This window comes from Schistocerca piceifrons, chromosome X, assembly GCF_021461385.2.
Source record: "Schistocerca piceifrons isolate TAMUIC-IGC-003096 chromosome X, iqSchPice1.1, whole genome shotgun sequence".
NCBI lineage: Eukaryota > Metazoa > Arthropoda > Insecta > Orthoptera > Acrididae > Schistocerca > Schistocerca piceifrons.
In genome coordinates this window covers 728,768,138-728,795,887 of record NC_060149.1, presented here as the reverse complement: position 1 = coordinate 728,795,887, position 27,750 = coordinate 728,768,138, and the positions used below count along the sequence as shown (strand labels likewise).

The 27,750-nt window shown below is 44.8% G+C and overlaps 1 protein-coding gene across 1 annotated transcript in view; it reads left to right on the top strand.

Annotated features, from left to right (window-relative positions):
• Positions 1-27,750, top strand: part of LOC124722679 (glutamate receptor ionotropic, kainate 5-like) — a 229,794-nt gene that overhangs the window by 2,197 nt on the left and 199,847 nt on the right. The window contains exon 2 of the mRNA XM_047247822.1: positions 23,572-23,744. Within this exon, the coding sequence (XP_047103778.1) occupies positions 23,585-23,744 (160 nt within the window). The 5' untranslated portion in view covers positions 23,572-23,584. The remainder of the gene's footprint in view (positions 1-23,571; positions 23,745-27,750) is intronic.

Here is a 27,750-nt window from a genome sequence, read left to right as displayed (position 1 = left end):
GTGCAGTGTCTGCAAGCCGCATTATCGGTCCCATCTTCCTTCATCAGACGTTGACTTCGGCGCGCTAGATTGCCAACCATTTGTGGCAGCATTAATGGAGGAGGAAAAGACCTACAGTTACTTCCATCAGGATGGGGCAGCTGCCCATACAGCGGGCGGAATCTTGGAGTACGCTTACACAAATGTCATACCTGACAGAGTTGTTGGCAGAGGTCACTCGGTTCACGGCCCTAGCTGGCCACCTAGGTCACCTGATCTGTTAGTGTGCCATTACTTTGTGTGGGGAGACTTCAAGTCTAAGGTACATCGCAACAACCCTCACAGCCTTCAGTAACTGCAGCAGAACATTTCGAATGAGACTGCAGCATTTCAAGCAATCCAGATTCCAACCAGGGCCCAAAAGCGCCAAGAGACGAGTGGTGGTCACTTTCACCATTTGCTATAGTCAGGTTAGTGATGTATTTCCTTTCCTCTGTTTTTTTCTGTGTACCCAGCAACTCTGTTCTCCAGCTCACTTTTATTTGCCCCACCATGAACTTTCCACTATTTTGTAGCACGAGTTTCACGTCTGTGTCGTATATGAGACAACGGATTTGTTCATTTGCACGTTTTCAGCAATAATTTGCTATCAGTTTTGGCAGATCCTGGTGTTACTCGGTGATAATAAGTGAATAACTATAAGAACAACAATAAATAATGATAATAATATTAATAATAATGGAATAATGATTTGATTGAATGTAAAATAAAATAACTTTTTTCTTAGTGTCAGAAGATGAGATGCTTCATAAGCTGGAAACGCCATACAACTTTGATGGGAACCAAACAGAACATGATGAAATGTGAAGCGTTGATGAGGATGATGAGACCTTTGTTGCACGTACAGACACAACATATGTCGTATTGCCGTCTGATGACGACTCGAACGTGACAGATTCAATATCACTTCTGCCCAACGACGAAGTTGTTCTCCTTAGCGTCACACAGATGTGTCTGAGCCCTTGCCATTTTCTCATTTTTCAAGAAGCAGTCTGGGAATGCAAAGTCTATCAACCATACCAGTACTTCATAAAATACATCACAGCAAGGATTTTTGAATTGATCTCCATATACACAAACCAGTTATCATTCATACATACTGGAAAAATCACTGAACACAAAAGCTGAAGAAATAAAGATACTTTTCGGAATATCTATTAAGATGTCATATCTTGTACTATTCTAGAGTGCAAAAGTACTGGTTTTGGGTATCAGAGCCCATGATATGTGTACAAAAAGTCGAGGAATCTTTTCTTTCCTGTAAGGAGTGCCTTGAAAACTGTTGGTCCCAGTCACTGCTCGCCTAATAGATCTATGTTCAGCTGAAAAGTTGTAGAAGATACGGCCAGGACCAGTTCGAGAACACTTTTTCACACAAGTGACATTGTAGTTTGGCGCCTCCCTTCCCCCCACCCCCGCCAGCCCCTACGCCCTTTACCTCGTGCACCCTTCACTCGTTGTGATGTGTGCTGTATACAAGTCTTGCTCTTGGTTGACACTGGCATCCCTCCCATCTTGGGTCCCCAAGCGACAGCTTGTGTCGCTTGGGCCTTAAGCTGGCCCTGGAGACGCCCCATACGGAAACTGTAAAATCTGGCTGCTTTTAGAATCCAAGGGAATTGAAAGTATCCATAGATGAGAAGATTGTTCCATCCTGGGAACAAACTACAATGAGACAGTATATTCGTGACAAACCAAATTCATGTAATTTGAAAAATTCCATTTGTATGTCACGAAATGGACTTCTTTTGGATTTCTTTATGTGCGGTGGAAATATTGATGCAGCACTGGAATGTTTTGATTTTTAATTATTGGAGGAAAAGTTGTGATGAAATTGGCAAATACATTACCTGCAGGTTCTATTATTTATATGGAGAGATGCTTGCATCCACTGAGCTGTTAGCCACTCCACTTAGAGCTAGGTTGTAAGGCAGCTGGAACCATACAACTAAGCTGAATTTCAAGGCGGTGAAAGCTACAGCCTCACAATGAAATGAGAAAGGCAGGCCTTAGTGAAATTGGCCAGTTCATAGGAGGAGACTGACTAATTTCTGTTGACAAATGGTATGACAGCAAACAAGTATTTCTTACTTCGTCTGCAGAATGCAAAATTTCTATGAGACAAGGCAGGCAGTGGTAAAAGAAAGAGAGAAAGTAAATCATCATCAAGACACCACATATCGTTGAAAGTTACAACGAAAATATGGGTGCAGTCGATTTATTTGAGCGCGTCATTACAGCATGCAGGCAAACTGCAAAAACTACGAGGGTCACTCCAAAAGAAACGCACACTATTTTGTAAAAATAGTTTTCATTCTGCATGTGTGAAAGGGTTACAGTGTGTAGATACATCCTTCCTGCTTGTTTTCATACTTAGTTCAACCTGTTCCCGTGAGTGGCGCCGTCACAGCATGTCTTCAAGATGGCTGCCACACTTGACGTTCGTCAGAAAGAACGTGCTGTCATAGAATTCCTGTGCTATGAAAACGAGACAGTGGGGAACATCCACAAGAGGTTGAAAAAGTTGTATGGAGATGCTACTGTCGATCAAAGTACAGTTAGTCGGTGGGCAAGCAGGTTACGTGATGAAAGCGGGCACCGCAATATTGAGGATTGTCCTCGCAGCGGCAGGCCTCGTATTGTACACACTCCACACAATGTGCAGAGAGTTACCGAATTGGTGACTGCTGACAGACGCACCACAGTGAACGAATTGTCACGCTACGTTGGGATAGCGGAAGGAAGTGTTTGCAGAATACTGAAATTGTTGGCGTCAAAAAAGTTTTGTCCCAGTTGGGTTCCCAGGATGTTGACAGTGGCTCACAAAGAAACAAGAAAAACGGTAATCAGCGAACTTTTGGAACAGTATGAGAATGGTGGAGATGGATTTCTTGGAAGAATTGTGACAGGTGATGAAACATGGCTCCATTTTTCACCAGATACGAAGAGGCTATCAATGGAGTGACATCATGCAAATTCACCCAAGAAAAAAAAAATTCAAAACCACACCTTCTGCTGGAAAAGTTATGGCTACAGTGTTTTTCGATTCCGAAGGATTCTTGCTTGTGGACATCATGCCAAGTGGAACCACCATAAATTCTGATGCATATGTGACGACACTGAAGAAACTTCAAGCTCGACTGAGTCGTGTTTGACCACATCGCCAAAAGCAGGATGTTTTGCTGTTGCACGACAATGCACGGCCACATGTCAGTCAAAAAACCATGGAAGCGATCACAAAACTCGGATGGACAACACTGAAACACCCGCCTTACAGTCCTGACCTGGCTGCCTGTGACTGTCATCTCTTTGGGAAACTGAAAGACTCTCTTCGTGGAACAAAAAAAAATGTTTCAAATGGCTCTGAGCACTATGGGACTCAACATCTTAGGTCATAAGTCCCCTAGAACTTAGAACTACTTAAACCTAACTAACCTACGGACATCACACACACCCATGCCCGAGGCAGGATTCGAACCTGCGACCGTAGCAGCCTCGCGGTTCCGGACTGCAGCGCCAGAACCGCACGGCCACCGCGGCCGGCTCTTCGTGGAACAAGATTTGAAGATGATGACTCCCTTGTGCACGCTGCCGAACAGTGGCTCCAACAGGTTGGTCCAGAGTTTTACAGTGCGGGTATACAGGCGCTGGTTCCAAGGCAGTTGAGACGGATGGAAATTATGTGGAGAAATGAAAATATTGTTCCTAAAGGATGTATCTAGACAATGTAAAACTTTCAAACATGTAGAATAAAAGATGGATTTAAAAAAAAACTATGTGCATTTCTTTTGGAGTGACCCTCGTAGCAATCGGAGAGTCCGCTTAATATTACTTTTTTTTTCGTTTTGCCTGTGCTGCTGGATGGATTCCGTACAGGCGGAGCTGCACTGCTCTGAAAATAAACAAAGTAACAGTTCACGATTCAGGTATCACAGTGGCTGCTCCACGCTAAAAAAGGAGCACATGACAACACAAGAGAGTATAATAAAAAACATGTATATGCCATATCTAGCCCTCCAACAAAAAGGAAGCTCCTTGTGCCGCATCCAACTCAACAAAAAAGGAATACAGGAGCAGCACACAAGCCAGAGATGGTTAGTTATGATAAGACTCATCGCTGCACAATTTCTGGGTGTGAAAGTTTAAGAGAAAGAGTCTTCTGCACAGAATGTCATGTTCAATTGTCTCTCTTGAGTAGAAAATTAAAAAAAGAATTTGCTTCAAAGCTTATCATATGATTTTAACCCATAAGTATTGTGTGTCACAGATCATTCTCTGTATGCAAATATAAATTAATTTTTCCTGTACCATGATCCAACTGAATAATTTACTTTTGTTGGTTTCTTCTTCATAACAATGTTGTTAAATATAAAATCAGTACATTATACAACTTTATTCGTATAATTTCCTTAGTGCCAGTGTGTCTGAAGTAGGGATGGGCTATGATCGCGCTCGAGAAACGCGCGACGCGAAGGCAATTTCTCGAGAATGTCTCGGGTACGGTCGAGAAGTTGACAGTGTTGCGCTCTCTGAGAAATTGCGCAAACCTTCAGTACACGAAGCACTGAGCCACAGTGGTCGTACTCGTCGTAGTATGTGCACGGAGAACTTTGAAATTCTATGATTAATAACGGTATTACAGTTGATATCAATGTGTACTGAAGTATTAGTATATGTCTCATAAGACAAAAATCATAGAATTGTTTAAAAAAAAAAAAGCACAGAATTCGCATGAAACAGAAGCTTTATTCTTACAAAATAAATTACCTTGTACATTCTGCATGTATGCATGCATGCTTAAACGTAAAAGAAAAGCGCTATAGCCTTTTATATACAGAAACTGCGTACATGCGTTTACTTACTGAAGAAAGAAAGGAAACAAAAGTTGTTCAGCAGAAGGCATTTTTACATCCCATTGCTGCACTGCCGTCGATTTTTGTTTAGAAATATGATTTTATTAACCAATTGGCCTTTTAGTCGGCTTCTTTGTTTGTTTGTTTATAAGCAGTCCTGTTTTCGAAAATATTCTTTCACTGGGAACAGAAGTTGCAGGTATTGCAAGATATTTTTTTGCCACGACAGCTAGACCTGGGTAACTGTTTTCTCCTTTTTTCCAGTAGTGTAAAGGATTATCCGTGCGTTGTAGGTACGGTTCTTTCAAATATCGTTGTACTTCCAGGTCTATGCTGTCACAACCGCTTTTCATTAGATTTTTATTGGAAACCTCTTCATCGAAAGAAGCCCATAAGGAACTACTGGCGTTTTGTACGAAATGGTACTCGTGGTTAGTGTCGTTAGCAGCCGAATGAGTAGATTGTACGGTCTCTACCACGTTTGTGCACTCTGCAATTAGGCTTGCAACGGCATGTTTTGAATGAATGGGATTCGTAAATGGTAACATTTTGAATCTTGGGTCGAGAACTGTGGCAACGGCATGTACTTTGTTTCTATTAATCCTAGCCGGGCTATTTGTGAGTTGTGCAGATGTTGCTGTAGCTCTTGCGCTGTCGTGGTAGTCCACTTCCCATTGCATACGGTTAGGATGAGCTGTCTGATTATTGGAATAGCTTTCGAAAGAGAGGTATAGTTTTCAGTTGAGATTTCACTTGTTACCACTTCAAATCGCTCCAGTACACATAAACATTCGCTCAAAATTCGCCACTCGTCAGCTGTGAGGTTCTCTACACCTGGATACAAAGATGATAAACAGGCTGCAATGCATTTCTTTTGCTCCACTAGACGTTGTAGCATATAAAACGTACTGTTCCATCGGGTTTCGGTTTCCTGAATCAATTTATGAACAGGTTTTTTCATTAGATCCTGGATCTCATGGAGTTTTTCATTAGCATTGCAACTTGTTTTAAAATAGCTAACAATTTTTCTGGTATTTTCCCGCATTATGCAGAGCTCACCGTTGCTTTTCAAAGAATTTTTCACAACTAAATTGATGGTGTGTGCTAAACAAGGTACATGTTGCATTTCTATGTTGCCACTGTGAATAAGTTGTACGGCTGCCGTCATGTTAATGGCGTTGTCAGTTGTGATGCTTACAACATTGTTTTCAATGTTCCATTTTGAAATCACGTTATCTAACGCCTCACTAATATTTAGCGCTGTATGCCTCACCGGGAAACGGAATGTGTCGAGACTAAAGCTTTCAGGCACCAGTTAGTGATAATGAAATGACCAGTTACAGCAATATATGCCTCACTATTGAGTGAGGTCCAAATATCGGTCGTTAAAGAAACACAAGTAGAGTCTTCCACTGCCAAGTTTACAGCCTCTTTCTGTTTATGGTAATCGTCCTCAATCATGAGGTGCAACTTTTTTCGATTTGGTATCGAGTATTGTGGGTCCAACAGTGAAACAAAGTGTCGAAAACCAGTGTCCTCGACGATTGAAAGCGGTTGAAAATCGTCTGTTATCATGGCCACTAGTGCTTCATCTAGCTGTTGTTGCCGTTTACTTCCCTCTATGAAGAGAAACGTAAGATTTAGATCAGTGCTCCAGCAAGGGGATACATTATGCTCGACAACTAGTCCAATAAAATTACATATCGTATCGTGCAAAAGCTAGGATAGTATAGGTTTGATTTTGGGGTATGTTGTATGTTATCGGAGTACGATTAAAAAATCAATGATTTTTTAAGCGTGCCGGACCGCTTCGGACACTATCCGAACTTTTGCAGGGAATTCACCTTTTGTACCATACATAACTAGATATTTTGTCTGCCTCGCACTATTGGAAGAATGAGCCTCTGTATCCACGGACGTCGCTGTTTTATTGCTCGATAAATTGTGCAGTTTAAGATGTCTAATCATGCCCGTTGAATTTTTTGATACATTACGGACATTTTTACGACAAATGTTTGCAAGTAACGTTATCTCCATCCTCCGTAAAGTATTGCCAGCACCATGATGTTCGTTTTCGAGTGTCCATATTGATGTGAATAACAACTTTACTCGAATGAAACGCCGGCCGGAGTGGCCGAGCGGTTAAAGGCGCTACAGTCTGGAACCGCACGACCACTACGGTCGCAGGTTCGAATCCTGCCTCGGGCATGGATGTGTGTGATGTCCTTAGGTTAGTTAGGTTTAAGTAGTTCCAAGTTCTAGGGGACTTATGACCACAGCAGTTGAGTCCCATAGTGCTCAGAGCCATTTGAACCATTTGAATCGAATGAAACCTGAGACATACTGGTTGGGAGCAGCGAGCGTGTTTGTCTAGCGGCGGCATTCAATTCATAAAACAACAGGGGTGTGGCGTAGTATGTTGTCGCAGCCAACTGGCGCGCAGCGGCACACGCCGCCGAGCCGTTTCTCGTGAGCTTCTCGAGAATTGCTTGAGAACTAGAGGCTCGAGGAATTCTCGGTGCGCTCGAGTCGGCGCGCCTCGCCATCCCATCACTGGTCTGAAGAGCAAGTCAATAAGTTTTAAAAACAATTACATTTTCTTCATCTTGTTGGTCAAAGAAAGTGTGATAAAAATTAGATGGATGAAAATACTTTTCTACTAGTGGTCTAAATAGAACAATGTTTTTTAAAAGTTATGCTTTTTATTACTCCGCATCTTTACTTGCGACTCTTGTCTTGGAGGTTCCAAGATCTTCCCCCTTCCCCCGCCACCCCTCCCCCCCCCCCCCCCCGAGCAGTCTGCGCCGTGTTAGTAACCGTCTAATCATTGTCATAGTATTAATTACAGACCTGCTTGGTTATGTATACACAACAAGATTGGTTGGGTTGTTTTGGGGAGGAGACCAGACAGCGAGGTCATCGGTCTCGTCGGATTAGGGAAGGACGGGGAAGGAAGTCGGCCGTGCCCTTTCAAAGGAACCATCCCGGCATTTGCCTGGAGCGGTTTAGGGAAATCACGGAGAACCTAAATCAGGATGGCCAGACACGGGATTGAGCCGTCATCCTCCCGAATGCGAGTAGACAACAAGGGCACAGAAAACTTAGCAGCTTTGACGTTTGTGGGGAAAACCTCAATTTAACTCAGCAAGAATTTTGCACCCTCGCGGACCTAGTAGCATATCTTAAAATTGTGCGAGTGAAACGAACAGCTATGAAATTTACAGTTTTTTTTCGCACGGCTATTTTTTCGAATATGTCACAATTTCCGAGGTCACAGTTATGTTATGATCTAATGGGAAAAGGGCAAAGCTCCCCTTTCTGGCCCAGACGAGCCAATCGGGACTGTGGGAGCGCAGCTTCATCGTCTGCCTGGGGCGTCATTTGGATGTTGTCTGGAGGGGCAGGGGGCTCAGCACACCACCCTCACGACCGTTGCTGACTTTCTTGATCTTGGAGCCACTCCTTTTCACTCAAACAGTTCCTTATTTTGCATCACGAGGCTGAGTGCGCTCCATTCCAGTCCTCTCGCCAAGGAAAAATGCTTGGTGGGACCGGGAATCGAACTCAGGTCCTGTTAGCACATATCAACCAGATACAAAATGGCTCTGAGCACTATGGGACTCAACTGCTGTGGTCCTCAGTCCCCTAGAACTTAGAACTACTTAAACCTAACTAACCTAAGGTCATCACACACACCTATGCCCGAGGCAGGATTCGAACCTGCGGCTCCGGACTGGAGCGCTTAGAACCGCATGGCCACCGCGGCCGGCTCAACCAGATACACTGCCCACCGAGCTACAGAGGCGGGCTTGGGAGCTAACAGCCCAGTATAAATTGCTAGGATTAAAGCAAAATACCAGCAAATATAATTTACGAATCATACGAAATTACGAATCAGCTTTTTGTTCGTCACGCCAACCATCACCAGCAGCGCGCACCACTGTAAGTACACTCTTACCCAGGTTTCTTTCAGTGTGTGCGGTGGTGGAGCTTGGAGTCATGAAGGACGAGCAGGTGATCGCTACTAATACCCACAATCCAATTAATTGCCAGTGTCTTTATTCTTATCACGACACATAGATACAGGCAAGTTATTGCGGCCCTGGATGTCTACCGACTTAAATCCGGTGCAGACGTCGCTAGCGGCGACAAGAGTACAACAGACAGCCTTGGTCTGACAGGGACAGCTTTTATTGGCTGTTGGCGGCCTCCCGTTGTCAGCTGAGGCAGGAGTGTGCGTACTGGGTGCTCCAAGGCTCTTAGACAACTATCATTAATAAAAATCAGCTAGCAGAGTGGCTCCGATATTGTGTCAAAAGTGTGGTGCGCTTAGACACCTGACTTGTTACGCTTCATTTGTAACAGGTGACAAATCAACCGCAATGGGATATGCAGTATGATGGCTGGTTCAAATGGCTCTGAGCACTATGCGACTTAACTTCTGAGGTCATCAGGCCTATAACTTAGAACTAATTAAACCTAACCTAAGGACATCACACACATCCATGCCCGAGACAGGATTCGAACCTGCGACCGTAGCGGTCGCTCGGCTCCAGACTGTTGCGCCCAGAACCGCACGGCCACTCCGGCCGGCTATGCAGTATGATTGTTCTTGCGTTTGCACATCAATAATCTCAACAAAACCTCTATTTCTTCATTCCATCTGATGAGTTCATTGGAATAATGACAACAGGTGCTCCCCACAGACTATCACTCTCCTCAATAATGCCACCAGCTGACTGCTGATTGATAAATTCTTACATTATATGTTGTAGGTGCCTCGGTATTCTGTACGGCTTTTAGCAGACTGTGGGTTATTGCCCGTCCGGATTTTATGCTGCATCTCGGATGTCGCTGGTAATGGTCCACTAGGTCTTACAAAATCCACATAGCATATTAACAAAGCCTCCATAGTTGACAAATCCCTTCCTTTTACGTGCTCTGCTTGCTCGCATAATGCAGATGCATTGATGGTTTGCTTGTGGAAAAGGTCTCCACTTGACCTCATATAGGACGTCTAAATTGGCAGTCAATAAACCTTTTGTCAGATCTACTTCGTCAGAGCCAAAATTATCCACACTCACCAGAAGCCTGTTATCTCCATCTATTATTTCCTGCGCGCCTGCACGCTTCTACTCGCATAAAAATATAAAGTATGTATTTCGTCAATGTGTTCCAACGCTTCTATAATACACAACACATCGTTCAGTAGGTCATTACCCACAATCATCCAAAGTAATTGTTCTGTAAATCTCGGTATTTCATGACGCGAATTGAGCGTAATGTGCACTCAGTTTATTCGGTTCCATCTTCATGATCGGCGATCCTTGCGACACTGCACCGATTGCAGCTGTTGCTCCCAAATGGAACGAAGTCTCACTAAGTTTTATACAATACTGCAGAAGATCGTTTTCTGCATGATACTTACTCAGAAAATGCAGTCCTAGGATTGTGCAGTTAAACTGAGTGGTAAGCGGTAATACTTCCATATATTTCTGAAAATTGCTTGCTCCGATACAGAAATTGAGCAATACTGACTCCAATGATTTCATATCATAGTCCCCTACCCCACATAACCCACACTGCTGGCCGTTAAAATTGCTACAACAAGAAGAAATGCAGATGATAAGCGGGTATTCATTGGACAAATATATTATACTAGAACTGACATGTGTTTACATTTTCACGCAATTTGGGTGCATAGATACTGAGAAATCAGTAACCAGAACAACCACCTCTGGCCGTAATAACGGTCTTGATACGCCTGGGCATTGAGTCAAACAGAGCTTGGATGGCGTGTACAGGTACAGCTGCCCATGCAGCTTCAGCACGATACCACAGTTCATCAAGAGTAGTGACTGGCGTATTATGACGTGCCAGTTGCTCGGCCACCATTGACCAGACGTTTTCAGTTGGTGAGAGATCTGGAGAATGTGCTGGCCAGGGCAGCAGTCGAACATTTTCTGTATCCAGAAAGGCCCGTACAGGATCTGCAACATGCGGTCGTGCATTATCCTGCTGAAATGTAGGGTTTCGCAGGGATCGAATGAAGGGTAGAGCCACAGGTCGTAACACATCTGAAATGTAACGTCCACTGTTCAAAGTGCCGTCAATGCGAACAAGAGGTGACCGAGACGTGTTACCAGTGGCACTCCATACCATCACGCCGGACGATACGCCAGTATGGCGAAGACGAATACACGCTTCCAATGTGCGTTCACCGCGATGTCGCCAAACACGGATGCGACCATCATGATGCTGTAAACAGAACCTGAATTCATCCGAAAAAATGACGTTTTGCCATTCGTGCACCCAGGTTCGTCGTTGAGTACACCATCGCAGGCGCTCCTGTCTGTGATGCAGCGTCAAGGGTAACCGTAGCCATGGTCTCCGAGCTGATAGTCCATGCTGCTGCAAACGTCGTCGAACTGTTTGTGCAGATGGTTGTTGTCTTGCAAGCGTCCCCATCTGTTGACTCAGGGATCGAGACGTGGCTGCACGATCCGTTGCAGCCATGTGGATAAGATGCCTGTCATCACGACTGATAGCGATACGAGGCCGTTGGGATCCAGACGGCGTTCCCTATTTCCCTCCTGAACCCACCGATTCCATATTCTGCTAATACTCATTGCATCTCGACCAACGCGAGCAGCAATGTCGCGATACGATAAACCACAATCGCGATAGGCTACAATCCGACCATTATCAAAGTCGGAAACGTGATGGTACGCATTTCTCCTCAGACGAGGCATCACAACAACGTTTCACCAGGCAACGCCGGTCAACTGCTGTTTGTGTATGAGAAATCGGTTGGAAACTTTCCTTATGTCAGCACGTTGTAGGTGTCGCCACCGGGGGCAACCATTTGTGAATGCTGTGAAAAGCTAATCATTTGCATATCACAGCATCTTCTTCCTGTCGGTTAAATTTCACGTCTGTAGCACGTCATTTTCGTGGTGTAGCAATTTTGATAGGCAGTAGTGTATATTGAGGGAACAGTCCCTTCCTACCTAGTGGGTCCAGACTAGTTACGTTACTGACATACGAGTCCCTGTGTCCACTAAAAACTTACTTTCCGTTCCGTTTAGCATGCCCAAAAGCGGCACCCCGCCTCAACCGCCTTTGCTGCCTTGGCAGCATTCTGTTCCACAGGGAACGCCATCCAGCGGCTGAGGATTTCCCATCGGCATTTAACGAAACATTATTATGATGCCGCTCGCTTTGCTTTCTGCTTCGACAATCCCATGCCCGATACCCCACCATCTCACACTCATAACACCGCAGTTGGTGCCATTGTTTCGGAATGTACCCTGTGCGTCTACAGCGTTGCTTCTGAGAAAAATACATTCTGCTTATCCTGTAGGCCTACTCGCGTTTCTATATCCACCCCCTCCAGTTGTGTATCAACCTTAATGGTAGCAGCCAAATCCTTCGGATTTTCCCTCCACACTCGCCTTGGCATATCGAGTGGGAGCCTTCTCAAAAATAAATCAGACGCCCTGTGCTCCATCTCCAGCAGAAGAAATTCATCCACTTCCTCCTTCTGCGTCAACTCATAGGTCTGTGCATTGATTTTCCTTATCCTATCTAAGATTGCTACCATCAAGTCATTTAATTTCTGGGACATCTCAGTAAGCTATTCTCTGAAGAATCCAGCACTGTTCAGGTTGCAGTAACGCTGATAGAGTTCCGTCTTAATGTGTCAAAATGTACCTACCGTATTCAAATTCTAATGATATGTAATATGTATGTTCGTGTCGCCCACTAATCGTAACTCAGCCATATACATATGTGCGTCGTATTCAGAATTACCAAAAGAAGCAGTAACTTCCAGATTCTCAGTAAACGTTGACACATCCTGGTTGCTGATTTACCTGACTAAGCAACCTAAACCACTAGGCTAGCCGTAACACCATCTACAGAAGCAACAGTATACTCCAGCTTTTGTTTCCACCGTTCTGGCTTGTCTATGCTCAATATCCCCTGTTAACGTGTAGACCTGCCTGTGTAACGCCGTATTCTTCGACTCTAGTTTGACCGTCTGTTTCGTCCAAATTTTGACTGCTTCCTGTGTCGTCATTGCTCGTGTTTCAGGCATTTGTGTAACCTCTATCTAATACAATACAATACACTTAAAGTCCACCATAAAGCAATGCCATCTACCACAAATACTCGTTTAGAGGTATACAAGAACTGACAGTAATCCTTATAATGGATCGTAGCCTGTCAAGACTCTGAGAAATGATGTACACTTCATGCCTATAGCGTCGCCATGTGTCACTCGTAGCTGGCCCTGCCTGCGTACATTGTTATTCATGATCCACTAAATTACAATATTGGCACCTCCCTGGCCGCAAGCACACTGACGGAAAAAATCGCGGCACCAAGAAGGGGTTGTGTTACATAAACGACTGTTGGTAAGCGTGTTTCTACATCCGAAAGATGATGTGTATTCAAACTTCGTGCCAGTCGCATAAGAGTGGCGTTGGTGACGCCACTGTGAGTACGCAAATCACGTTTGCTTTAAATACACGCTGTAGCTGTCCTGGGCGTTAGTTATTTTTGAGACTGGACTGGTGAGTTGATGTTAGTGAAGAATGTCTTTAAGACGACAAAGGTGTCATGATCAGCACGTCACTGAGTATGAACGAGGTAGTATAACAGGCTATGAGAAGCTGGATGTTCCTTCTGTGGTATTGCAGAAAGACTTGGCCGGAATGCAGCCACTGTAAATTATAGCTGGCGGCGGTGGTCACGAGAACGTACAATTACAAGAAGACCGGGATCAAGACGGCCACATAGCACTACCGTGAGGGAAAACTATCACGTTTGGCGCATGGCTTTGGCGCATCGTGGTGCATCTGCAGCAGCGATTTGGGCAGCCGTTGGCACCACAGTGACACAACGAACTGTTGCAGGTCAGTTACTCCAAGGACAGCTCCGAGCCAGACTCCCTGTAGCGTGCATTCCACTGACCCAAAACCAACGCCGTTTGTGACACCAGTGGTCATTGGAGGACAGGGTGGAGGTCTATTGTGTTTTCTGATGAAAGCCAGGTCTGCTTCGGTGCCATTTTGGAGGAGGTCAGGTGACCGCCTGCAACGAACCTGTCTGCAGCCTAGACACACTGGACCTACACCTGAAGTTACGGTCTGGGGTGTGATTATGTATGACAGCAGGAGCACCCTCGTCGTTATCCCATGCACCCTGATTGCTAATTTGTAAGTCAGTCTGGTGGTTCGACCTGTTGTGCTGCCACTCATGAACAATGTTGAAGGGGGTATTTTCCAGAAGGATAACGCTCGCCCACATACCACTGTTGTAGCCCCACATGCTCCAAAGAGTGTCGACATGCTGCCGTGGCTTGCTTGATCACCAGATCTGTCACTAATCGAGCACATGTAGAACATCATCAGTCATATAATAGGGCTCTTAGGAGCTGGTTTTTCCTGCTGTGATACTGGAGAAAGACTTGGCAGGAATGTAGCGACTATGACGTGGCAGTAGTGGTCAGGAGATTGTACGGTCGCAAGAAGACCAGGCTCCGGACAGTCACGTTGCATTACCGAGAGAGAAGACCATCATGTTTGGCGAATGGCTCTGGCGCATGGTAGTCCATCTGTAGCTGCAACTTGAGCAGCAGCTGGCACCACAGTGTGACTGCGAACTGTTACAAATCGGTTACTTTTGCCGGCCGGAGTGGCCGCGCGGTTCTAGGCGCTAGAGTCTGGAGCCGAGCGACCGCTACGGTCGCAGGTTCGAATCCTGCCTCGGGCATGGATGTGTGTGATGTCCTTAGGTTAGTTAGGTTTCAGTAGTTCTATGTTCTAGGCGACTGATGACCTCAGAAGTTAAGTCGCATAGTGCTCAGAGCCATTTGAACCATTTCGGTTACTTTAAGGACAACTCCGATCCTGGTGCCCTCAAGCGAGCATTCCACTGACCCTCAAACCACAGCCATTTGCGACTTCAGTGGTGTCAAGCGAGAGCTCATTCGAGGGCAGGGTGAATGTCTGTTGTGTTTTCTGGTGACAGCTGGCCTGCCTCGGTGCCAGTGATGACTGTTGGTTAGAAGGAGGTCAATTGAGGGCCTCCACCTAACTTTGTGCGTACTAGACACCAGTAAACCTGGATTTAGGGTCTGGATTGCGATTTCATATGACAGCAGGACTATTCTCGCGGTTATCCCACGCACCCTGACTGTAAATTTGTAGGTCAGTCTGGTGATTCGAACTGCTGTGCTGCCATTGATGAACAGCATTCCAGTGGCGTTTTCCAACTGGATAAGGTTCATCCACATACAGCTGTTGTAACCCAACACAGTCTACAGAGTGTCTAGATGTTGCCATGGCCTGCTTGATCACCAGATCTGTCTCTGATCGATGATGATGATGATGATAGTGTTTGGTTTGTGGGGCGCCCAACTGCGGGGTTATCAGCGCCCGTACAAATCACAACCTTTGCTCAGTCCAAACTCGCCACTTTGATTATGAAATGATGAGGCCGACACAAACACCCAGTCACCTCGAGGCAGGTGAAAATCTCTGACCCCGCCGGGAATTGAACCCGGGACCCTATGCTCGGGAAGCGAGAACGCGACCACGAGCTACAGACCGCTCGATTAGAGTGGCCAGCATGTTCTCCAGACATGAACCCTATCGAACATGCCTGAGATAGATTGAAAAGGGCTGTTTATGGACGACGTGACCCACCAACCACTCTGAGAGATCTACGCCGAATCGCCGTTGAGGAGTGGGACAATCTGGACCAACAGTGCCTTGATGAACTCGCGGATAGTATGCCACGACGAATACAGGCATGCATCAATGCAAGAGGACGTGCTACTAGGTACCAGTGTGTACAGCAGTCTGGACCACCATCTCTAATAGTCACGCTGTGTGGTGGTACAACATGCAATGTGTGGTTTTCATGAGCAATGAAAAGGGCAGAAATGATGTTTATATTGATCTCTATTCCAATTATCTGTACAGGTTCCGGAACTCTCGGAACCGAGGTGATGCAAATGGTTCAAATGGCTCTGAGCACTATGGGACTTAACATCTGTGGTCATCAGTCCCTAGAACTTAGAACTACTTAAATCTAACTAACCTAAGGACATCACACACATCCTTGCCCGAGGCATGATTCGAACCTGCGACCGTAGCAGTCGCGCGGTTCCGGACTGAGCGCCTAGAACCGCTAGACCACTGCGGCCGGCAGGTGATGCAAAACTTTTTTATGTGTGTATGTGCGAAATAAGCTATTGCAAGTGCGAAGTGCTGGTAAATTAGTAACCGGTGTAACCGCCATAATGTTGAATTGAAGCATGGAAACATGCATGCATTGTGTCGCACAGGTGCCAGATGTCAGTTTGTGGGATGGAGTTCCGTGCATGTTGCATCTGGTCGGTCAATACAGGGACGGTTAATGTTGTTTGTGGATGACGCTGCAGTTGCCTTTCATGACCACCAGCGGCGTACGTCGACCCCACATAATGCCACCCCAAAACAACAGGGAGCCTCCACCATGCTGCACTCGCTGGACAGTGTCTCTACGGTGTTCAGCCTGACCGGGTTGCCTTCAAACACATCTCCGACGATTGTCTGGTTGAAGGCATATGCGACACTCGTCTTTGAAGAGAACGTGATGCAAATCCATAGCGGTCCATTCGGGATGTTGTTGGGCCCATCTGCACCGAGCTGCATGGTGTCGTGGTTGTAAAGATGGATCTCGTCATGGACGTCGAGAGTGAAGTTGCGCATCATGCAGCCTATTTGGCACAGTTTGAGTCGTAACACGACGTCCTGTGGCTGCACAGAAAGCATTATTGAACATTGTGGCGTTGCTGTCAGGGTTCGTCCGAGGCATAAACCGTAGGTAGCGGTCATCCACTGCAGTAGTAGCCCTTGGGCGGCCTGAGCGAGGCATGTCATCGACAGTTCCTGTCTCTCTGTATCTCCTCCATGTCCGAACAACATCTCTTCGGTTCACTCGGAGACGCCTGGACACTCCCCATGTTGAGAGCCCTTCCTGGCACAAAGTAACAATACGGACGGTATTGACCGTCAAGGCATGGTTGAACTACAGGCAACACGAGCCGTGTACCTCCTTCCTGGTGGAATGGCTGGAAGTGATCGGCTGTCGGACCCCCTCCGTCTAATAGGTTGTTTACATCTTTGGGCGGTTTTAGTGACATCTCTGAGAAGTCAAAGGGACTGTTTCTGTGATACAATACCCACAGTCAACGTCTATCTTCAAGAGCTCTGGGAACCAGGGTGATGCAAAACTATTTTTGATGTGTGTACATTAACGTGTGATCTTGCCATGTTAATCACTTGCATGTATTACCTTGACAACTGTATTCCATAAATTTCATTACACTACATTAATTATTTTCTGGCCGAGCGGTTCTAGGCGCTACAGTCTGGAACCGCGCGACCGCTACGGTCGCAGGTTCAAATCCTGCCTCGGGCATAGATGTATGTGGTGTCCTTAGGTTAGTTAGGTTTAAATAGTCCTAAGTTCTAGGGGACTGATGACCTCAGAAGTTAAGTCCCATAGTGCTCAGTGCCACTTGAACCAAGTACATACTTCTGACACCAGATGTAGAGACTGAGGGCGTGGCCTCTACTGTGGTGGAGAAAATGGCTATGCAATTGGATGGAAGTAGTACTGTCTACTTCATCAGGATGTGGGTTGAGAATGGTGGCGGTGACTGGTAGCTAGTGGCAGACCGCTAGTAAAACATCCCTAGTTGAATTAGACTTTTATTCGTGTTAGGTACACAGCTGTGATCGCTGCTGGAGTCAAGGCTGTCAACCCTGGAATGACATAGGGAGTTGCAGGCCTCAGCGAGCCATCGTCAGTAGGTACATACTGGCAGCGATGTGCATAAGGAGTGTCACCTGCTGTAGTCTGCAGGATAGCCATGGCTGGGGACAAATTGATATCCTTTAAACTTTGAAAACTATGATGGTGGTGAGTTTTATAGTTGTTTACAGATATAATTGGTAATGGAGCGGTAAGTAGTACATCACTGCTCAACATCTTCCCAGATGATGACAAGTACCAGGGAACATTTGAACAGAACAATAAAAATTCACATGTCGATGCATTTTAATCTTCATGGATCATGCAAATGGATGGATATTCTTCCACAAATAAATGGGCAGTATAGCTGGACCATACAGCAAACAATACAAATAAAGCCAACTGACGTTAGTGATAATGTGATTCTAAATGTAGTATACAATCATATCAAAATCGTTTATCTATGCAAGCAGATATTTAATGCAGATGGTTTGTTACATATTTTAAAATAGAAGACTGGTCAACTAGCTGGTAGCTTTTACACGGAAGAACTACAAAGATGCAGTGAATCAGATGTGTTTCTCATAGAGTATGTCATAACATGACAGGGGAATAAGATCATTGTTAAATGGCTTGGCTTCCCTTCTTTGTATAATCACTTGGTATAAAGTAAGGTGCGGAAACGCTTATTACCCACTTAAAAAGGAGAAGAAGAAGAAGAAGAAGAAAATACAAAGATATTTAAAAAGTTGCATCCAGTGATCAGCATGAGTTAAAAGTATTCTGAAGCAGAAATGAGTAAGAAGAAGAGGATTTGTTAAAGCACATCGAGTTGTACCGTTACCTAAGGCATTGGGTGGAATTGTCCGATTCCTAATTCCTGCGCTGGCTGTACTTTCAGTCACTGAATCATTAGCCATCGCCCACACAATGGCATATGCACAAAGCATTCAAGAACAGCTCGACGAGGCAGAAAGCCGCAGCAGGGTGATGGTATCTGTAGCCATCAGAAAAGGCCAATGTTTAAAACCACACAGGAAAGGCTTCAACTCTTCACAAAATTAGCTCCTAGCTATACTACTTGACAGGCCAGTTACAAATATTGATCTGTTTAAATTCATCAAAAGTTTCTGCATTCCAAAATTTCATGGAATCTTTATGCAGAATATGATGCCTAAGACTATGTGGAAATCTAAAGAACGCGGAGTTCTAAATTTAGTTGTTTCAGGGGGACCTAGAACTTACCAGGATGCACGTGTTAAAAAATATTGGAATAATGTCTACTACTTTAATCCATTTGGAGACTTACACCCATTTGAAGTATTGTGCAATTACTTTACTAACAGTCGTCCGTTCTACAATTTTCGACGCTACCAAAGCTTTGATACGTTTCTGTGAGGACAATTATGCCTGATGTTCCTCCTGGTGCCTGAATAAAAACAAACACCGTGCACAATGCTACATCTGTTGAGGTTTACATGTAATGTTGTGCTCTCAAGACTTTAAAAGAATCATCGTCAGCTCTACGCACGAAATACTTCACACCAGATGATTTAAACAAGGTGGAGAGGAGTATTGCATTGATTGGGTTGGAAACAAACAATAGCGTTCCTAATATCACTTAGGCAAACAATAAAGAGTATCTATAAAGTGATCTAGTGGTAGAAATATCCCCTGGCTCATATGATACTAATGATTTATATATATTTATAAAATGAGCTGCGAAAGGTTCGAGTTATGTACAAATGTTAATACATTTAAAACAGTGATAAAAGCAACAAAACAGACAATATACTTTCGATATCAAGGTTTAATAGAACCACCATTAAGCTTCTCAAGGAGTCAAGTTTTGCAGAAGATTTCTGAAAAAATTATTAGGAGTCAGCTCAACCAGTAGATATTCTGCTGGTTAGTACAATTCATATCAAGTGTAATACTGAAACGAATGCGTTCATAAACAGTAAAGTGACTCACACAATCTATAGATTCTTCCCTACAGTGAGGTAACCACCAACACCATATTCCTTCCTTTGACTGTCCAGACATTAGAACATCTTGAGCTAAATATTGTAGACCAATATCGGCATCTAGTCGACTTCTGAGATGAAGAAATCGTAATATGTCTACATTTCAATTAGGAGCAGCATGGGTGTAATCTATAAATCAAACGCACACAGCAGTCCGTACACCACCTCACAGTGGAAGCACAACATTGCAACACGGGAGAATTAAAAATCCATTAAATTGATAGGCTTGAAACCACGTAATGACATCACTTGATATAACCACCCTAGTTCTATGTAATCAGTGAATTATACATCTGGAGTATTTCTCCCACAAACCTTATGCTTTGGTGACATTTATTAATACTGATGAGATCAGGATTCTCATTCAGCTCCAGGATGATTTAACAAATGTGAGCAACAGTATCCTAAGCTTGGAAGGAAAGATTGTGAGAAAGGATGGAGACTGTACAGTGACATTGCAGCTTTCCAGTTTCTAGAATGAAGAAATAGACTGTACAAGAAATTGTGGAATCGCATCGTCCCTTAAACATTTGTTTCTCTGTTTCTGTGTCAACTCTGGGCTTGAATGGTTTAGAAACTGCAGGATGATTCATAGAGGGAATGTTAAGTGACTAAAAATGTATTAGCATGTGTTCACCACTCAAGATGCTAATCGGATACTTTGAGGACGTGAAATGCATTACCTTGAACGCAAAGCAAGAACTAATTCTGATATGAAGAGCAACGGATAATAACTCATACATTCATGTACAACAGGGTGGTCAGAAAAGAACAAAACTGTGCTTGAGAAATCAGTATGGAAAATGTCTCATATTTCTGTAACTAATGAGAAGAACTTAACATTTTTAAAAGTAATGAATGCTGGTATTCAACTGTCATTTACTTTTCATTCATGAAATCTCTTTGAATATCATGTACTACCAACTACATCCAGACAGACCTAGACTGTTAAATCAGTTGTTGGATTAGGAACACCTAGAATCGTTATACTAGCACTGCAGAGCACCTAGAAGGGGAACCTGAAGTGTGATTACAATAAATTTGATAACAGTAAAGTAAATAATGCTCAAGTTTACCTTAAAACAGAGTTTTACGATAATTCATAGCTGAACTGGGACAATAACGTTTACAGCCTACTGTTTGACATTTATACAAGGTTTCGCCGTTCTTTCTACGACAGAGTTAAAAACGATGAATTTGGGTGCATGCTCAGTCCCCAGAAATTTAAGGAATTAGCGCCGTTCATCTTGATGGATTGCTCAAAGCAACTAGTTAAACAAACCACATGCAACAGATATATTTTAGATCTTGTAGCTACTAACAGGGTTTGCCTTATTGGCATAGAGACAAGGATTGGTGATCATGGTGTCTTCATAACGACAATGCTTACCTAAGTTAATACGATGTATCTCCACAAAGTAAGTTCCGTTTGGTTATATAAAACAAACGTGTACAGATACAGAAAAAATATTTATTGTACCAAAATCTACAACGGTTAAACTACTTTTCTACATAGCTTCCAAAATTTTGTAGGCGCTTCTTATAGCATGGCACAAGTTTTTGTATGCCTTCTTCATAGAACGTTGCCGCCTGTATATTCAACCATGTGGTAAAATGTTCTTTCGGCTCGTCGTCGTCGTTGTAGTGTTGACCACCAAGGACAGATTTTTGGTGTAAGAAGAGATGAAAGTTCCTAGGAGAGTGGTCCGGGCTGTATGGAGGATGATCCACTGTAATTCCCGTGAGAGTTGTTTGGTCACATTCGCCATGTGAGGTCGGGCATTATTGTGGAAAAAAGCACCACCTTTTGATAGTAATCGTCGGCGCTTGTACTGTTTGGCCTCGTAGTAAGAAATCAATCAGCAAAATGCCTTTTCTGTCCCAAAAAACGGTGCACATGACTTTTCGAGGTGTCAAGATTTGCTTAGGTCTAACCTTCGTTGGGAATGAAGTGTACATCCACTCCATTGATTGCCGTTTTGTTTCAGGGGTGTCGTACGATACCCAAGTTTCATACCTCGTGACTATCTGAGAAAGAAAACCATTGACTTCTTTATTGTAGCATGTCAAAAACTCAAGGGCACTTCCCATCCGTTGTTTTTTGTGTTGTTCAGTGAGAATTTTGGGTACCCAACGTGAGCAAAGCTTTCGAAATTTCAGTTTTTCGGTAACAATTTCATGAATTAGTGATCGTGAGATTTGTGGAACTTCCATAGCAAGGGCTCTAATAAAGTGTAAACTTACGATTGTGCTTAGTCTCCTCTTCAATTGTGTGAACCAGTTCATCAGTAACCACAGACGGGCGTCCACATCGTTCTTCATCGTGCACTTAATCACGTCCTTCATTGGACAGTCTGACCCATCTTCTAACCATTGAATCACTCATAGCATTTTGTCCGTAAACCTCGCAGATTTGCCGATGAATTTCCTTTGGTTCTACTTTTTTTGCATTTAGAAAACGAATCACAGATTTGATTTCACACGCGGCGGCATTTTAAATTACGGCTGACATTATAAAGAAGCACTACAAAGCACACGTTAGCAGCAGCGATCTGAAAATGGCGTACATGTCTTCTCCTTGAGTCAGAGTAACTGCTGCGCATGTTCGGAACTGCGATCGTAGCGCTGCCGCGGATAGAAATAGAAACGGAACTTACTTTGTGGACGACCCTTGTAAATCCGTCAAGAAGGCTAGGAGAGTGTTTATACTGGAAGAAGTACATAGGCAGTTGCTAGTATCTCACTTATACAGTGAATAGAAATCACTTAGCTCCAATATGACAAATGTAAAGGAGTTATGGGAAAAGTTTAAACTGATCGTAAATAACGCTCTGGAGTAATATGTGCCTAGTAAGTGGATCAAGGATGAAAACGCATTCGGGAGGACGACGGTTCAATCCCGCGTCCGGCCATCCTGATTTAGGTTTTCCGTGATTTCCCTAAATCGCTCCAGGCAAATGCTGGGATGGTTCCTTTGAAAGGGCACGGCCGACTTCCTTCCCCATCCTTCCCTAATCCGATGAGACCGATGACCTCGCTGTTTGGTCTCTTCCCACAAACAACCCAACCCCAAGGATGAAAAGGGCCCTCTGTTGTTTAATAATCAAATTCGGAAAATGCTCAGGAAACAGAGATCGTTGCATTCTCAGTTCAAAAACGAACACGTAGATGTTTACAGCCAAAAGTTAGTAGAAATTCACGGATCCGTAAGAAGATAAATACAAGAAGCACGAAACGGCTTCCACCGTCATAACTTGACGAAAGATCTTGCCGAGAACCGGAGAAAATTCTGGTCATATACAAAAATACTAAGCGGGTGAAACACTTCTATTCAGCGAGCTGTCTGGGATCACAATAGAAGACGGACAAAGGAAAGCTGAAGTTTTAAATGTCGCGTTTAAGAATCATTCGTGCAGGACGATCGTATAAACATCTTTGGACTATCGCTTGGACTCCCATATGGAAGATACAGTAATAGGCATCAGTAGCATAGAGAAGCGCCTGAAAGAGTTGAGAACAAGTAAATCGTCAGGTCTGGATGGAATCTCAGTTCGGTTTTATAGAGAACTTCGCGGCGTTGGCCCGTTACTTAGCTTGCCTCCATCGTGAATCTCTCGCCCAGTGCCAAGTCCCCAGTTACTGGAAAAAAGTGCAGGTGACTCAGTATATAAGAAGGGTAAATGAACATACACGAAAACCTACTGACTATGTGATGAATTTTCATTATATTCCTCTCAATGTTTTCCTCTATTTTTTCGTAGGGCAAACATACCTATCATATCTAAAACAATTACCTTAACGATATTGAAGCTAATAGAGTACTGTTCTGATTTTATTCACAGAAAAGCCAGACCGATGGGGAAAGCATGTGTGTGGAGCATCCTCATATTGAGTGTACCAGCGGCGTGTCAGCTGCTTAGCGTGCCATCATATGCGAATCTCGTCGCAGCCTTACACAAACATTTCGCGTCAAGATGCACTTATATTATACACGATGAACACTACAATGAAGGCAGTAAGTACAATTCATCGAACTTGCTAACAGCCTACAGGGTGACAATTATTGAACTAGACGAAAAAAACGTAAGTTAGTTACAAACTACTACGTTCCCCACAAAAAGGAGTCGCATGTGTTCAGAGCCGGAGAATATGGCGGCCAATCAAGGTCCATGCCAGTAGCCTCTGGGTACCCCAAAATCAGAATGCGGTCCCAAAGAGCTCCTCCAGATGATCAAACATTCTCCTTCGATGGGGTCGTTCTCCGTCTTGCATGAACCACAACTTGTCGAAATGAGTGTCATTTTGGATAATGGGGATGAAATCATCTTCCAAAACCTTCACGTACCGTTCGGTAGTCACCGTGACATCAAGGAATATCGCACTGATTATTCCGTGAGTGGACATTGCACACCACACAGTCACCCATTGAGGGTGAAGAGACTTCTCGATCGCGAAATGCGGATTCTCAGTCCCCCAAATGGGCCAATTTTGCTTACTGACGAACCCATCCAAATGAAAATGGCTGACAACAGCAAGGCGCATACGCATACTAATTTCCATCGTGCCCACGGCCAGCCGTGCACTTTGAACATCCTATCGCAAACTGTTCAGAAGTTTATTTCATATAGTTCAATAATTGTCACCCTGTTGAGTTCCACAACTGCTCAAAACGCAGAATCGTAATGCCATAAACCGGACCACTAGACCCTACGATTTGCTTAACACAAAGGTTGTTCCACGCAATAGATATCGAAGAAACGATGTTTTCTATTAGTGATAGTATGAAAAGTGTTGAGTATGTTGATTAGTGAGTAATATTCGTCACTTTTCATCTAACGAGATGTTGAAAGAATGTTGGTTTTTCTGAAAAAAAGAAATGGAATTGTGCATTTTTAATGGCACAACACAGTTTCAGCCCCGCGACTTTACTTCCACTTGGTAAGGGAGATGAAACTGTATTTTCACAGCAGACTTGTGTCTAACCTTCTGCACATTTCCCTGATATTTTTCAGAAAGGCTTTGCTTCAAATACTAACAAGCGTTACATCAATGTAATCCCCCGAATGAGATTCTCATTCTGGAAACATCCCCCAGGCTGTGGCTAAGCCATGTCTCCGCAATATCCTTTCTTTCAGGAGTGCTAGTTCTGCAAGGTTCGCAGGAGAGCTTCTGTAAAGTTTGGAAGGTAGGAGACGAGGTACTGGCAGAAGTAAAGCTGTGAGTACCGGGCGTGAGTCGTGCTTCGGTAGCTCAGTTGGTAGAGCACTTGCCCGCGAAAGGCAAAGGTCCCGAGTTCGAGTCTCGGTCGGGCACACAGTTTTAATCTGCCAGGAAGTTTCACTGTAATCCCCTTTTAAACATCTCTCGAAGACTGTTAACGAACCCACGTTGCCAATAAGCAGAAGTATTGCTTCAGTATCCTGGTAGGCGAGGAAGTTGCGAATATGAACTATACAGTAGAATGTTCGTCATTTAATGTCCAACACTTTCCGTAAATCTTTCGCGACTGCTTGAACCGCTTATGACATTTGCAGCTGTACAAGTTATACATTTATCTCTACTCATAGTCATGTTTCCATGTGGCATCATTCATCATTAGGTCTCATACATACACTCCTGGAAACTGAAATAAGAACACCGTGAATTCATTGTCCCAGGAAGGGGAAACTTTATTGACACATTCCTGGGGTCAGATACATCACATGATCACACTGACAGAACCACAGGCACATAGACACAGGCAACAGAGCATGCACAATGTCGGCACTAGTACAGTGTATATCCACCTTTCGCAGCAATGCAGGCTGCTATTCTCCCATGGAGACGATCGTAGAGATGCTGGATGTAGTCCTGTGGAACGGCTTGCCATGCCATTTCCACCTGGCGCCTCAGTTGGACCAGCGTTCGTGCTGGACGTGCAGACCGCGTGAGACGACGCTTCATCCAGTCCCAAACATGCTCAATGGGGGACAGATCCGGAGATCTTGCTGGCCAGGGTAGTTGACTTACACCTTCTAGAGCACGTTGGGTGGCACGGGATACATGCGGACGTGCATTGTCCTGTTGGAACAGCAAGTTCCCTTGCCGGTCTAGGAATGGTAGAACGATGGGTTCGATGACGGTTAGGGTGTACCGTGCACTATTCAGTGTCCCCTCGACGATCACCAGTGGTGTGCGGCCAGTGTAGGAGATCGCTCCCCACACCATGATGCCGGGTGTTGGCCCTGTGTGCCTCGGTCGTATGCAGTCCTGATTGTGGCGCTCACCTGCACGGCGCCAAACACGCATACGACCATCATTGGCACCAAGGCAGAAGCGACTCTCATCGCTGAAGACGACACGTCTCCATTCGTCCCTCCATTCACGCCTGTCGCGACACCACTGGAGGCGGGCTGCACGATGTTGGGGCGTGAGCGGAAGACGGCCTAACGGTGTGCGGGACCGTAGCCCAGCTTCATGGAGACGGTTGCGAATGGTCCTCGCCGATACCCCAGGAGCAACAGTGTCCCTAATTTGCTGGGAAGTGGCGGTGCGGTCCCCTACGGCACTGCGTAGGATCCTACGGTCTTGGCGTGCATCCGTGCGTCGCTGCGGTCCGGTCCCAGGTCGACGGGCACGTGCACCTTCCGCCGACCACTGGCGACAACATCGATGTACTGTGGAGACCTCACGCCCCATGTGTTGAGCAATTGGGCGGTACGTCCACCCGGCCTCCCGCATGCCCACTATACGCCCTCGCTCAAAGTCCGTCAACTGCACATACGGTTCACGTCCACGCTGTCGCGGCATGCTACCAGTGTTAAAGACTGCGATGGAGCTCCGTATGCCACGGCAAACTGGCTGACACTGACGGCGGCGGTGCACAAATGCTGCGCAGCTAGCGCCATTCGACGGCCAACACCGCGGTTCCTGGTGTGTCCGCTGTGCCGTGAGTGTGATCATTGGTTGTACAGCCCTCTCGCAGTGTCCGGAGCAAGTATGATGGGTCTGACACACCGGTGTCAATGTGTTCTTTTTTCCATTTCCAGGAGTGTATATCAAACACTGTTTGTCTTGAACAACTGTGTGAATTACTCGTTTTCATAGGTTGGCGCGGGGTAGCCGTGTCGTCAAGGCGTCTTGTCGTGGTTCGCGCGGCTCCCCCCGTCGGATGTTCAAGTCCTCCCTCGGGCATGGGTGTGTGTATTGTCCTTAGCGTAAGTTAGTTTAAGTAGCGCGTAAGCCTAGGGGCCGATGACCTATGACCTCAGCAGTTTGGTCGCATAGGCCTTACCACAAATTTCCAATTTTTCATAGGTTGTGTTAATTGTTTGCAGCAGAGGTCTTTACATCTGTTGGAGTTATTTTGTCCTTGTTGCATAGGCTATTTATATGATTAAAGTGCATTCGCCTGATGGCACATTGCAGCCTTATGACACCCCTCCCCCTCTCACTCCACACACACAGACACACACACACACACACACACACACACACACACAGGTAGTAGGTTTATAAACTGTTTTCTTTGTTCAGTATCATTGTTTACATTTGCTTACAGATAAAATCAAAGGCTATCTTGCGCTGTGATGTATTCTGTACATGATATTTTTTCGTACATACGAGAGAAAGCAGAAAAGTAACGTCTCCGAATTCTTTATGTGAAAACTCTTTAAGCTTCTTAAACAAAACAAACGTTTTTAACATTCTACATCTTTATTCTTCATGTCTGCACATCTTTTTCTCAACGTAGTCGCTCTGACAACGAACACATTTCTCCCAACGAGAGACATGTGTGTTGATACCGACAGTGCAGAATGGCTGACTTTGTTGACGGAGCCACAAAAAATGGTTCAAGTGGCTCTGAGCACTATGGGACTTAACTTCTGAAGTCATCAGTCCCCTAGAACTTAGAACTACTTAAACCTAACTAACCTAAGGACATCACACACATCCATGCCGCGGTCGCGCTGTTCCAGACTGAAGCGCCTAGAACCGCTCGGCCACAACGGCCGGCACATTTTTATTCATTCTTCATTACT